Source organism: Dendrobates tinctorius, unplaced genomic scaffold, assembly GCF_039654945.1.
Source record: "Dendrobates tinctorius isolate UK_male_01 unplaced genomic scaffold, ASM3965494v1 ptg000113l, whole genome shotgun sequence".
NCBI classification, from domain to species: domain Eukaryota; kingdom Metazoa; phylum Chordata; class Amphibia; order Anura; family Dendrobatidae; genus Dendrobates; species Dendrobates tinctorius.
The window spans coordinates 16607914-16620718 of record NW_027361781.1 but is presented as its reverse complement, the minus strand read 5'-3'; the positions used below and the strand labels follow the sequence as shown (position 1 = coordinate 16620718).

At 50.3% G+C, this 12805-nt stretch overlaps 1 protein-coding gene across 2 annotated transcripts in view; it reads left to right on the top strand.

Annotated features, from left to right (window-relative positions):
• The first annotated feature begins 4500 nt into the window (after positions 1–4500).
• NOL6 (nucleolar protein 6) overlaps positions 4501–12805 on the top strand; it is a 43248-nt gene continuing 34943 nt past the window's right edge. Inside the window, exons 1-8 of one of the 2 annotated variants that reach the window (XM_073589808.1) lie at positions 4501–4656; positions 7667–7897; positions 8044–8160; positions 8240–8419; positions 8919–9087; positions 10100–10234; positions 10377–10543; positions 10634–10754. In XM_073589808.1, the coding sequence (XP_073445909.1) occupies positions 4630–4656; positions 7667–7897; positions 8044–8160; positions 8240–8419; positions 8919–9087; positions 10100–10234; positions 10377–10543; positions 10634–10754 (1147 nt within the window). In that variant the 5' untranslated portion in view covers positions 4501–4629. Of the gene's footprint in view, positions 4657–7666; positions 7898–8043; positions 8161–8239; positions 8420–8918; positions 9088–10099; positions 10235–10373; positions 10544–10633; positions 10755–12805 lie in introns of both variants that reach the window. The other variant, XM_073589807.1, reaches the window with a different exon arrangement.

The following is a 12805-nucleotide window of genomic DNA, read 5'->3' as shown; positions in this document are numbered from 1 at the left end:
CCGGAAATCTCCAGAGCCCCGAGCATAACCAATCAAATCAGGAGCAGGACCTGAGCACCTGACTCCTGAACTCCAATGAGAGCTAGTCCAGTGAGCATGCTCAGAAGCAGGGAAAAAGGACAGCCTCTCTGGAGACAAATGTGAGAATCTGGGTTGCTGCATATGCATAGAATGACCCAGATTCCTAACAGTCGGAAGCACTCTTACTTCTTCTATTCCAAGACCTTTTCACCGGCGGAGCGGAACTATCCCATCGGGGACAGGCAGTTGCTAGCAATGAAATTGGCCTTCTCTGAGTGGAGACACCTCCTGGAAGGGGCTCGGTTCCCTTTCCAGGTGTTCACAGACCATAAGAACTTGGTATACCTACAGACAGCCCAGCGGCTGAATTCTTCCCACGCCAGATGGTCCCTTTTCTTCTCCTGGTTCCACTTCACCCTTCATTTCCATTCCGGTGAGAAGAAAGTCCAGGCTGATGCCCTCTCTCGCTCCGTGGTGTCAGCGGAGGAGGAGAATGAGGAGCCTCGGCTAATTGTCCCTTCTGAGAGTCTGAGGACTGGCTCCAGTTGCCCTTGAGTCGGTGTCTCCGGGCAACACATTTGTCCCTGCCCGTTTGCGACCAGAGGTCCTCTCTTGGACTCACGCATCCAGGGTGGGTGGACACTTTGGGACACCTCTGAGCTACTGGCAAGGACATATTGGTGGCCGCATATGCCCCGGGATGTTGGAGACTACATTCGGGCATGCGTCTCCTGTGCCCAGAACAGGTCTTCTCAGCAAAGGCCCGCTGGGTTACTTTACTCCCTGCCGGTGGCAAACAGGCCCTGGGAAATGATCTGCCTGGACTTCGTGGTGGGTCTGCCCAAGTCCAGTGGCAGCACGGTTATCTGGGTTGTCACCGACCATTTCTCCAAGATGGTGAACCTGGTGCCACTCTCGCGACTACCTTCTGCACGGGGCCTGGCGGCATTGTTCGTTAAGCATGTCTTTCGCTTGCATGGCATGCCAGACAAGATAGTCAGTGACCGGGGTCCCCAGTTTGCGTCTCGGTACTGGAGAGAGCTTTGTAATTTGCTCAGTGTAGAGCTAAATCTCTCCACGGCCTATCATCCCGAGACGAACGGGTTGGTATAGAGGGTCAACCAGACCCTGGTCACATACCTACGACATTTTGCCTCGGACAGGCAGGATGACTGGGCATCCTTGCTACCGTGGGCGGAGTTTGTTTTGAACAACGCTGTGGCCGATTCCACCGTTCAGACCCCAATCCTCCTTAATTACGGCCAACATCCGTGCGTCCCTGTCCCTATGCCTGTGTCATCCACAGATTCCAGGGTGGCAGACTGGGTGGTGGAGGCACGTGACATTTGGGATCGCACTCATGATGCCATCCGGGCCTCCAAGGAGAGAATGAGATGACACGCACTGGCGCCCCGGTCTGACCTTTGCTCCTGGCGACTTAGTGTGGCTCTCCGCCCGTAACATCAGGCTGCGGGTCAAGTTCACCAAAGTCGCACCTCGCTACATTGGCCCCTTCAAGGTCCTTGAGCAGATCAACCCTGTGGTCTACTGTCTGGCCCTTCCACCACACTTGGCTATCACTGACACCTTCCACGTATCCCTCCTTAAGCCTGTCCACATGTCCCGATTCTCCGAGTCATCTGCTGGGACATCAGACCAGTCCTTGGAAGAGTTTCAAGTTAATGTCATTGTGTGATGCAGGCTGGTACGTGGAAAAAATTTTTATTTGGTGGACTGGAAGGGTCATGGTCCAGAGGCACAGACCTGGGAGCCAGTGGAGAACATCCGTGCTCTGCTTTTTGTTGCGGCATTTGAGCGTAGCGAGGCTCAGAGAGGAGGGGGCCCTATGAGGGGGGGTAATGTTAGGTGTTGGGTTCCTATCGCTGCACAGCAGGAATCCCGAGCCTTGCCTTCGGTGGTCTCCCATTCCTCTCCGGCCGCAGAGGAGGCTGCGCGGCAGACTCGTCGATCTCAGCACTCTGCTCAGACTAGCACTGTGGGTTTGGTTGCTGCTGCCACCTCTGGTCCAGCTATAGCAACGCATGCTGGTCAGCAGTGAGCTACTCCAGGGACTAAGTCCTCCTTTCGGTCCACTAAGCATGCCCGTGGGACGATCTCTCATTGGAGATCAGAGGTCACATGCTCAGGTCCTTCTCCAGCTCGGATTGGACCATCAGGAAGGTCCTATAAAAGGTTCCAAGCGGCCATGCGCTAGTATAGACTCTTGTGGCTTATGGTGTGTATGATGACGGATGCTTGATACTGCGACTGACTCATTATGATCCCCTCCCTCTGGTTGTGCTTGGGTTTAGGGAATAGGAGTTAGAGCCTGCGCCCACCATTGCATTCGCCACCGTGCTCCCAGTCATTAGCACATGCTAGCGTCCGATGGTACCAATCTGTCCAGGGCACTATCGTACCGCATAGAGTGTTAGCAAACATTGCGCTTTCCAGCCATAAGGTTAGGCTGGTTAGTGGCGTCTGCCAGTGCGGCGCTGTATGCACCTAGTGTGCTTTATCTTTAATTTGTGTATGTCCAGGCACCGCAGTTGCGGCGCTGAACACTAGTGGGTCTAGAGGGACTCTAACCCCGTGTCCTTGGAGCAGGGTCCTGTGACCACAACACCTGCGCTCACTCAGCGGTATCGCGGTCCTGTGAAGCAACAGAGTCCGCTTCATATTAACCGGTGAAGTTAACCCGTGTGTACTAGTTATACTGCCAGATATTGTCCGCCATTACCGAGCAGCAGTTGTCATCTCTGCAAGGTGGACCCCAGGCTGCGAACGCACCGCTTACCATCTCTTTATTATTTGGTGCGTTCCGCCAGCCCTAACACACACGTCGGCAGACTTCAGACAGCATTCGCGCTGTGAATCAGAAGAGGGGAAAGGCCGCGTCAAATTCCCTTTAGGGTATGTGCACACGTTGCGGATTAGTCTGTGCATTTTTCTGCAGAGACTCCGCAGCTCTTGGCAGGTAAAACGCATGCTGTTTTCCAGTGGAATTGATGCGGATTACTTGCGGTTTTCCTGCGGATTTGATGCGGATTCTAGTGCGTTTTGTCTGTGCTTTGTCCCTTGTGACTCTGGGAGAGAGAGAATTTGTATGTGCCAAAATGGAAACCGCAGCAGCTGCGGATCCGCAAAAACAACTGACGTGCTGCGGAAAATAAAACGCAGGAAATCTGAGTGGAATTTTCCGCAGCATGTGCACAGCGGATTTGGTTTTCCATAGGTTTACATGGTACTGTAAATCGCATGGAAAGCTGCTGCGAATCCGCAGCCAAATCCGCAACGTGTGCACATACCCTTATATGCATACTGATCACAAACTATTTTCTCAGTCCATGAACCAGTAACGGATACAGGGTTAGTATCATCACAGCGGTATGAGTTTTTTTTTGTAAGATGAATTTACGGACATATAAATGTCACCTAAAGAACTTTTCTATGGGAACCATTTTCCGTCCATACAGATTGTGTTACATTTATTCTATAAGTCAGTGTTACTATGGCAACGCTCAATATGTCTAGTTCTTAACCCCGTCCCGCTGCTGACGATTTTTGTTTTCGTGCTTTGATTTTTTTTCCTCTTTCAAGGGCATAACTTTTAATCCCCTTCCCAACACGGCTGTATGAAGACTTGAGTTGTAGTTTTGAACCCCACCATTCATTTTACCCTATAATGTACTGGAATACTGGAAAAAAAATCCAAGTGCGGAGAGATGGTGAAAAAACAAACAAAAAAAAACGCAATTCCTACATTTTTTTTGTATTTTATTTTACGACGTTTTGTTCTGCGGTAAGAGTGACTGGCAATGTGACTCTCTGGGACCATACAATCGCGGCCATATTAAATCTGCATTCTTTTTTAATATATTTTAGTGCTTAAAAATTATCAGAATTTTATTAAAAAAAAATTGGTTTGTGTTGACACTTTCTCAGTTAAATAGCTTTTTATTATTTTTCTGTCAATGAAACTGAGTGAAGGCATCAGCACTGAAAATATTTTTATTATTTATATTTTTTTGTGGGGAAAAAAGGGATAGGATTCAGATTTTTATTTTTTTTGTATATATATTTTTAAAACCTTTTTTTTTACTTTATTTTTTCAGATTCCTCACAAGATGTAAACCTGCAATTCTTTATGATACTAAAGCATTGCAGTATATAAAGAATTTAATAATCTCCTATGAAGCCCAGGCAGGGAGTGTTGTCATGGGAACACCTCAAAACTGATATACATATATTTTTATCATGTTTTTGACAACGTGGGCCACTACATTACAGCTCCTGGAAGGGTTTTTCACCCCCAAGTCCTGTGAGGAAACTTTTTAATTCTACGGTGTAATTCTGCACCCACTTATTGCAGGCTCCAGTAGGAAATATATAATATTCATGTAAATCATGGCTTTTCTTCTCCATCCACTACTACAAACTATGGGCAAAATTTCCCGTAATAGTCATGGCCGCTCTATAGTAGCTGTGTACGTAACTTCCCGAGCGCCTGAGCGGGACGTCCTAAGTGCGACGAAAGTCTTATCCAATGAGAAGCTTCGATGGGCGTGGTCTGAGAATCGGTGACCCACGTGTTCTGGCGGAGAGGAGATGAAGGGGAAACGGAGCAAAGTGCCGGTAAAATGCTTTATTTGGAGGCGTGTCAGCACATGAGTATTCATGTTGTGGCCTCTTGGATGTTATTATATATTCTGTGCAGGGCTGTGATACAGGGATGTGTGTGTTTCCCCATGTAATGGCTGTACTCGGGCACAGTGCATTGCCTGTGGTGCTGCCATAGTCACCACTAGTGCCCCTATAATGGCCCCAGCACCTTGCATTTCCAATTTCACCCCCCATCTTGGGCCACACAGAGATTTTGCCCCCTTTTTGGGCACTTCCTAGTGCACTTGGCTTCCCGGGCACAAAGCTCGTCAGCCCCGTCCTCCGGCCAGACCTCCACTTACCCCCCCCGTCCTCCAGCCAGACCTCCACTTACCCCCCCGTCCTCCAGCCAGACCTCCACTTACCCCCCCGTCCTCCGGCCAGACCTCCACTTACCCCCCCCGTCCTCCAGCCAGACCTCCACTTACCCCCCCGTCCTCCAGCCAGACCTCCGCTTACCCCCCCCGTCCTCCAGCCAGACCTCCGCTTACCCCCCCGTCCTCCAACCAGACCTCCACTTACCCCCCCCGTCCTCCAGCCAGACCTCCACTTACCCCCCCGTCCTCCAGCCAGACCTCCGCTTACCCCCCCGTCCTCCAGCCAGACCTCCACTTACCCCCCCCGTCCTCCAGCCAGACCTCCACTTACCCCCCCGTCCTCCAGCCAGACCTCCGCTTACCCCCCCGTCCTCCAGCCAGACCTCCGCTTACCCCCCCGTCCTCCAGCCAGACCTCCGCTTACCCCCCCGTCCTCCAGCCAGACCTCCACTTACCCCCCCGTCCTTCAGCCAGACCTCCGCTTACCCCCCCGTCCTCCAGCCAGACCTCCGCTTACCCCCCCGTCCTCCAGCCAGACCTCCGCTTACCCCCCCGTCCTTCAGCCAGACCTCCGCTTACCCCCCCGTCCTTCAGCCAGACCTCCGCTTACCCCCCCGTCCTCCAGCCAGACCTCCGCTTACCCCCCCGTCCTCCAGCCAGACCTCCGCTTACCCCCCCGTCCTCCAGCCAGACCTCCGCTTACCCCCCCGTCCTCCAGCCAGACCTCCGCTTACCCCCCCGTCCTTCAGCCAGACCTCCGCTTACCCCCCCGTCCTTCAGCCAGACCTCCGCTTACCCCCCCGTCCTCCAGCCAGACCTCCGCTTACCCCCCCGTCCTCCAGCCAGACCTCCGCTTACCCCCCCGTCCTCCAGCCAGACCTCCGCTTACCCCCCCGTCCTCCAGCCAGACCTCCGCTTACCCCCCCGTCCTCCAGCCAGACCTCCGCTTACCCCCCCGTCCTCCAGCCAGACCTCCGCTTACCCCCCCGTCCTCCAGCCAGACCTCCGCTTACCCCCCCGTCCTCCAGCCAGACCTCCGCTTACCCCCCCGTCCTCCAGCCAGACCTCCGCTTACCCCCCCGTCCTCCAGCCAGACCTCCGCTTACCCCCCGTCCTCCGGCCAGACCTCCACTTACCCCTCCGGCCAGACCTCCTCTTACCCCCCCGTCCTCCGGCCAGACCTCCACTTACCCCCCCCGTCCTCCGGCCAGACCTCCTCTTACCCCCCCGTCCTCCGGCCAGACCTCCTCTTACCCCCCCGTCCTCCGGCCAGACCTCCTCTTACCCCCCGTCCTCCGGCCAGACCTCCACTTACCCCCCGTCCTCCGGCCAGACCTCCGCTTACCTCCTGCCGTCCTCCGGCCAGACTCCGCTTACCCCCCCGTCCTCCAGCCAGACCTCCGCTTACCCCCTGCCGTCCTCAGGCCAGACCTCCATTTACCACCCGCCGTCCTCCGGCCAGACCCCCACTTAACCCCGCCGTCCTCCGGCCAGACCCCCGCTTACCCGCCGTCCTTCTGCCTGGTCTCCGCTTACCCGCCATCCTTCAGCCATGTCTCCGCTTACCTGCCGTCCTCCGGCCAGACCTCCACTTACCCCCTGCCGTCCGCCGGCCAGACCTCCACTTGAGACCTGTAACATTTTTTATTTTCCCATCTCCAGTGCTGTGTGAGATCTTGTGTTTCTGCGCGCTGAGCTGACTTGTTTTAACGATAAAGTTTTTAGGTGCATGCGATCCCTTGATCGCTTTTTGTTGCGTTTTTGGGGATGTGCCCCACCAAAATACTGCACTTTTGGCGTTTCCCTTTTTTTTTTTCAGCATTGAATATATTTTCAATAATTTTATAGTTTGATTGGACTTTTTATTATTATTATTATTATTATTATTATTATTATTATTATTGCTGCGCCATTTATTCCATGGCGCTTTACATGTTTTTGAGACAATACTTTATTTTTTTTTTATCCCTTTAGGAGATTTGAGCGATCAGATGCAGATGATCATAGGTTCATGTACCACATGTTTTGTGTCTGCAGCTCTTATGCAAAACTATCTGCCTGTGTGGTGACCGCTCATAGAACGCCATTACGTATAAATGGCACCCCCCTTCATGGACTTTTTGTAGCTGGTCCCGCCGTACGATCCTCTTTCCCCCCATTGTTTTCGCAAGAGTCTGGCAACAGTTGGGTCACAACCCCCCCCCCGTGGCCCTGTGTAAAAAAAAAAAAAAAGGTTAGCCCTACTGGGGAGACCATGTGAAGGGTGGTAGTATATCATGGTCTTGATATGGTGGCGGGTGCTGGTTGAGCTCAACATTAGAGATGAGCGAATAGCGCTTACCGAAGAAGCTGCAGCGAGAACCCGGATTCCTGGAGCTCTCCAATAATCAGATATCCAGCGCCGCAGCTGCATGTGCTGCGGCTGTGTGATATTCACAGGACATGCATGGAGAGCCTGTTTGTTTGTGACTGTCACACAGCCGCTACACATGCAGCTACGGCGCCGGACACCCGATTATCGGGAGTGCACCAGGTATCCGGGATCTCGCTGCAGCTTCTTTGGTAAGCACTATAGCTTGCCGAATAAGGAGGGAGCCCGAGATATTTGCTCATCTCCACTCAACCTCTGTGGCTTTATGCATTCATCCCATTGTTGTGGATTACAGGATGGCGACCATGGTAAGGACGGTGTCCCATCAGAGGCTGTCGAGCAGTCCGCTGACCCTCCGGCTACCAAGAAGAAAGCTAAAAAAGCGGTAAAAAGACCTTTAAAGTCTAAACCCCCAAAACCTTCAAAGAAAAAGAAGTCTGATGAGAGCAAACCCCTGAGCACTGAGGAGCTGATCCAACTGAAAGAGACGGAGCAGCTGTACCACACTAACCTACTGCACATGCAGGTACCTCCCTCCGTCCGTCCATCCGTTACTAGCACTGCTACCTGGAAGGGATGCAATGATTAAAGGGGCTCTCTCCAGTTATTATGACATTACAGATTCGCATTAATTAAATAATTTCTATTAATTATTTTGGGGTCCATCTACAGATTGAAGAGCTGCTCAAAGAAGTTAAACTGAAGGATAAGAGGAGGAAAAGCATTGATGAATTCTTGCAGAAAATCAGTGACCTCATTGAGAAAATCCCACAGACTCCGCGGACAGATGTAAGGCCTGGTGACTACCCCTCTGTTCTCCTGCATCATTTAATGTGTCCTATGATTTATGATGCTCGCTTCTCCACAGATCACAGACCAGTCCTGGCTCCCCAAATCTGTGAAGGTTCCCTTCCTGCAGATTCCTTTCCAAGTCAAAGGCTCGTTTCATTTCCTGACCCCGTCCTCCATCAAGGTGGTGGGGAGTTACCTGCTGGGAACGTGTATTAAGCCTGAGATCAATGTGGACGTCGCAGTCACCATGCCACAGGTAGGGGTCCATGGTGCATCTACTGCTCTGGTCTGAGTTAAAGGGGTTGCCTTGACAGGTCATAAAAGCATCATTCTGCCATACTGTAAGGGTTTTCTCACCAAGACAGGGGAAGAATCGTCTGTGTGTGGGTCCTGCGATCACTACAAACGTCTCTAACCCCCGATGATCAGTCTTTAAAGCTGGAGGAAGCTAAGCCTTTCCTCTGTAGGGAAAATGTAGCACTGTTTCATATAATGGGGTCTATGCAATGTATTAGACAAAGCCTGCTAGACCAGAACTGTGTTGCTCTATTCTGGCTCATAAAGGAGGTTGGTTGGCCCCAGGTGGGCACTTGGACAGGGGTAGCTGTCATTGCCCCTGTCCACATTGTGAGTCACTTTGAGAAAGGCTGAATATGGCCGGCATGAAGCTACATTATTGTAATCTGTTATCTGACAGGTTGTGAGACTTTTTATAACTTTGGATGCGTTTAGTAATAGTTATTCATGTCTGGCAGGAAATCCTGGAAGCAAAAGATCACCTGAACCAGCGGTACCTGAGGAAGAGGGCCCTGTACCTCGCATACATTGCTGCTCGGCTGGCACCCAACAAAATCTTCAGCAGCGTCAAGTTTGCATATATGAACAGTAATCACTTGAAGCCGATGCTGCTTCTGAGGCCGGAGGGTGAGTATTACACCTGGCTCTTCAGTTGATAGACCCTCACCCCTACCTAATACCATTTCTCATTATGTGTAACTTTTATGCATCATTCCCATCATCCATACTAACGGCATGTTGCTGGGGATTGTGTGATTGGTGGTCAGATCACTGATTTTGAGGGTGCAAAGTCCTAAATGGTGGTTTAGCACTGTGGCCCCTTCACTGTCCTCAGCAACGCACCACCCTGGTCACCTGCTGTGCAGGAAGCTGCAGCACTGCCTCCTTGAAGTCAGCGGGGTGGGCTGCTGGTCCCTGCAGAACCAGGCAGTCAGGAGCAACTTTGTGCAAGGAAAACTTAAGAGACCCGACCGATGCCGAGTCTAAAGTTACATGACGACTGTGGCGTTGAGAAAACGAGGTAGCAGCATTGTACAGTCCCCCGTGACTGCTGTGCTCTGCGGATGCTCCATGCTCTGCATCAGTGATGGGAAAATCACTTTATAGGATTGAAATAAGCCTTTAAGAGGCAAAACAATACTTCTTACGTTCCCTGATAGCAAGCAGAGATCTTGTGGTGACAAAATCAAAAACTATGGAAAGCTGCAGAACGTACTTCCTACAACTCATGAATGACGCCTTTTTAAGGGATTTTACTGTAGTTGTGCCGGTTTTTTTTGTAAGGGTGCTTTCACATTCAGTACACACTTGGTGGACCCGGCAGGGTATATGTTTGAACCCCTCCTCCTCCACCCCCGTGTAATACGGGATTCAGGGGTATGCTCCGACGGGGCCACGGACTATAATGGTGCCGGCAGAGCGAACGTGCCCTCTGACATGTATTATTTTCTGGCGTTTACGGCTACTGGAGACGGACACTGGTGATGTAGTAGATTGCGTCCGGCTGTACGCCTGCAGTAGCCATAGACTACAGAAAATGATGCACCGCAAAGCGCACGTTCGCTCTGACGGGGCCAGTGAGCGTGTGCTGAACGCAATGTGAAATCGCCCGACATGTTTAATCCTCTTGTCTTGACAGGTGAGGATGAAAAGAAGGTGACCGTCCGCATTCACGTTTGTCTGCCTCCTGGGATGTTTAAGTGCAGCCGATTCTTCCCCGGCATGAACAACGTGCGGACTACCTGGTACCTGGGAGATAAAAATGTCCCCGAAGGTAAGAATCACACGCTGATGTATGAAGGAGATGATAACTTGCATAGCAGTGATGGAGGCTGGGGGGAGTTATAGTTTTGAGTTATTTGCAGTCTACAGATACTGTCACACGTCTCAGGTTGTGTTCCTCATTCTTCCAGCAGAGGGAGCCAGTTTACCACCCACCCCGCACTATAACAATGCCGTCCTGTCTGACCTGGCAATGGAGCAGCATTTTCATCACCTGTCGAGCTGCGTGTCCGACTTCCCTGGCATGAAAGATGGTATCTCTATTCTGAAAGTCTGGTTACGCCAGCGGAAGCTTGACAAGGTGATGGATGGGTTACAGTCTGTGATTCCTAGAGACTGTCATCCCAGATTTTTTATTGCATGAATAATTTATTTTTTTTAATTTCTTCAGGGTTACGGAAGCTTTAATGGCTTTGTGGTTTCCATGCTTGTGGCTTATCTGCTCTCCAGGAAAAAAATCAACAAAGTCATGAATGGACATCAGGTTCTGAGGAACACTCTGCAGTTCTTGGGTATGACGGACTCTATGCGATGCTCTGCCGACAATGTGATTGCATGTCGTACTTAAAGGGGCTATTTGGGACTATTTTATTATTATTTGCCAAGAACTAACAGGCAGGTACTTACTACCTATCTATCCCGCCCGCCACCGATTTCTGCTGGCACTGAGTGGTCACAGACTGCAATTCTGCAGCTTCCGCTGACGTCACATCGACAGAGCAGCTTCTCTTCCATTCTGCTTTGTTGACTGGTCGTATCTGCTGATTGACTGCTGGCTCCCGGCCGCCTAACTGCGGGAAGCTATTAGCATGACGTCGGCTGTCACGTCTCATCGACAGAGCAGCCGGGAAGAAGAGCAGCTGCTCTATTGGCGTGAAGCAGCAGAATCAGGTCAGGGTTCTGTGACTGATGGACGGCAGCCCCGAGAAATCGCCTCCAACCTGCCAGCACTCGCTGCTGCTCTTTTTAATAAGGAGCCTGGCACGACGATGTGTCTGCATCACGTCAGAGTGAAGAGGTGGCACCAGACTAGCTTATTGAAAGAGGAGACGGATGCTGTCAAATAGGAGGTTTGCAGGGCCCCCATACTTACTGACCCGGCCACTGGACCAGACAAGACCTCTGCTCTTCCCTACTTAGAAGACGTGCATACTGACCACTGTGCTCCTTAGTGGCATCCTTGTGCTCACAAACACTCATACTTGCACTCATTCACACTTACCTCTGCACTCATCCATCGTGACATACATTCATGTCTCAATTAAAGCATAAATGATTGTATCACACTTTGTTGTGGAAATTGTATTAATTTCCGTGGTATAATCTACACGTTCATGCAGATTTTGCTACAGATTTGCAGTACATTTTACTCTCCGCACCATGCAGACTGATATCCGTTTTAAAAATTCAAAGTATAACTTGGAATGCTGCATATTTTAGGGTAAATGCAGATACAAAGGATTTGCCGCAGCAATTCTGCTTTAAATTACAATCTAAAATCCACGTCGGTCTATGAGTGCACAGAGTTTTTTAGGCAGAATCTGAGCTATGACTTCTTTTTCAGGCGATTTCCACCCCTAAAAACCTTTAAAAAAACTTTCAAAAGAATGAACATATACTTGTCTAAGGAAAATGACTTTTCTCTGCATGTGTTCAGTCTTTTGTTACTTCTTTTAAAATGAATCTGTCAGTAGGATTCACCCTCCTAAGCCGTCTATATGGGCATGCAGGTCATAAGAAGCGGAGTAATGTGATGCCTTAGAATCATAGAATCGTAGAGTTGGAAGGGACCTCCTGGGCCATCTGGTCCAACCCCCTGCTCAAAGCAGGATTCCCTAAATCATCCCAGACAGATGTCTGTCCAGCCTCTGTTTGAAGACTTCTATTGTAGGAGAACTCACCACTTCTCGTGGCAGCCTGTTCCACTCATTGATCACTCTAACTGTCAAAAAGTTTACTCTTATATCTAATCTGTATCTTCTCTCTTTCAGTTTCATCCCATTGCTTCTAGTCTTTCCTTGTGCAAATGAGAATAAAGTTGATCATTCTGCAATGTGACAGCCCTTTAGATATTTGTAGACAGCTATTAAGTCTCCTCTCAGTCTTCTCTTTTGCAAACTAAACATTCCCAAATCCTGCAACCTTTCCTCATAAGACAGGGTTTGCAGACCGGTCACCATTCTGGTCGCTCTTTTCTGAACTTGCTCCAGTTTGTTGATGTCTTTTTTAAAATGTGGCGCCCAAAACTGGATACAGTATTCCAGATGAGGTCTGACCAAAGAGGAGTAGAGGGAAATAATGACTTCACGTGATCTAGACTGTATGCTTCTGTTAATACATCCCAGAACGGCATTTGCCTTTTTTGCTGCTGCATCACACTGTTGACTCATATTCAGTCTGTGATCTATTAGTATACCCAAGTCTTTTTCACATGTGCTGTGGCTTAGCCCTGTACCTCCCATTCTGTATATGCTTTTTTCATTTTTATTGCCCAGATGTAGTACTTTGCATTTTTCCCTGTTAAAAACCATTCTGTTAGTTGCTGCCCACTGCTCCAGTTTAT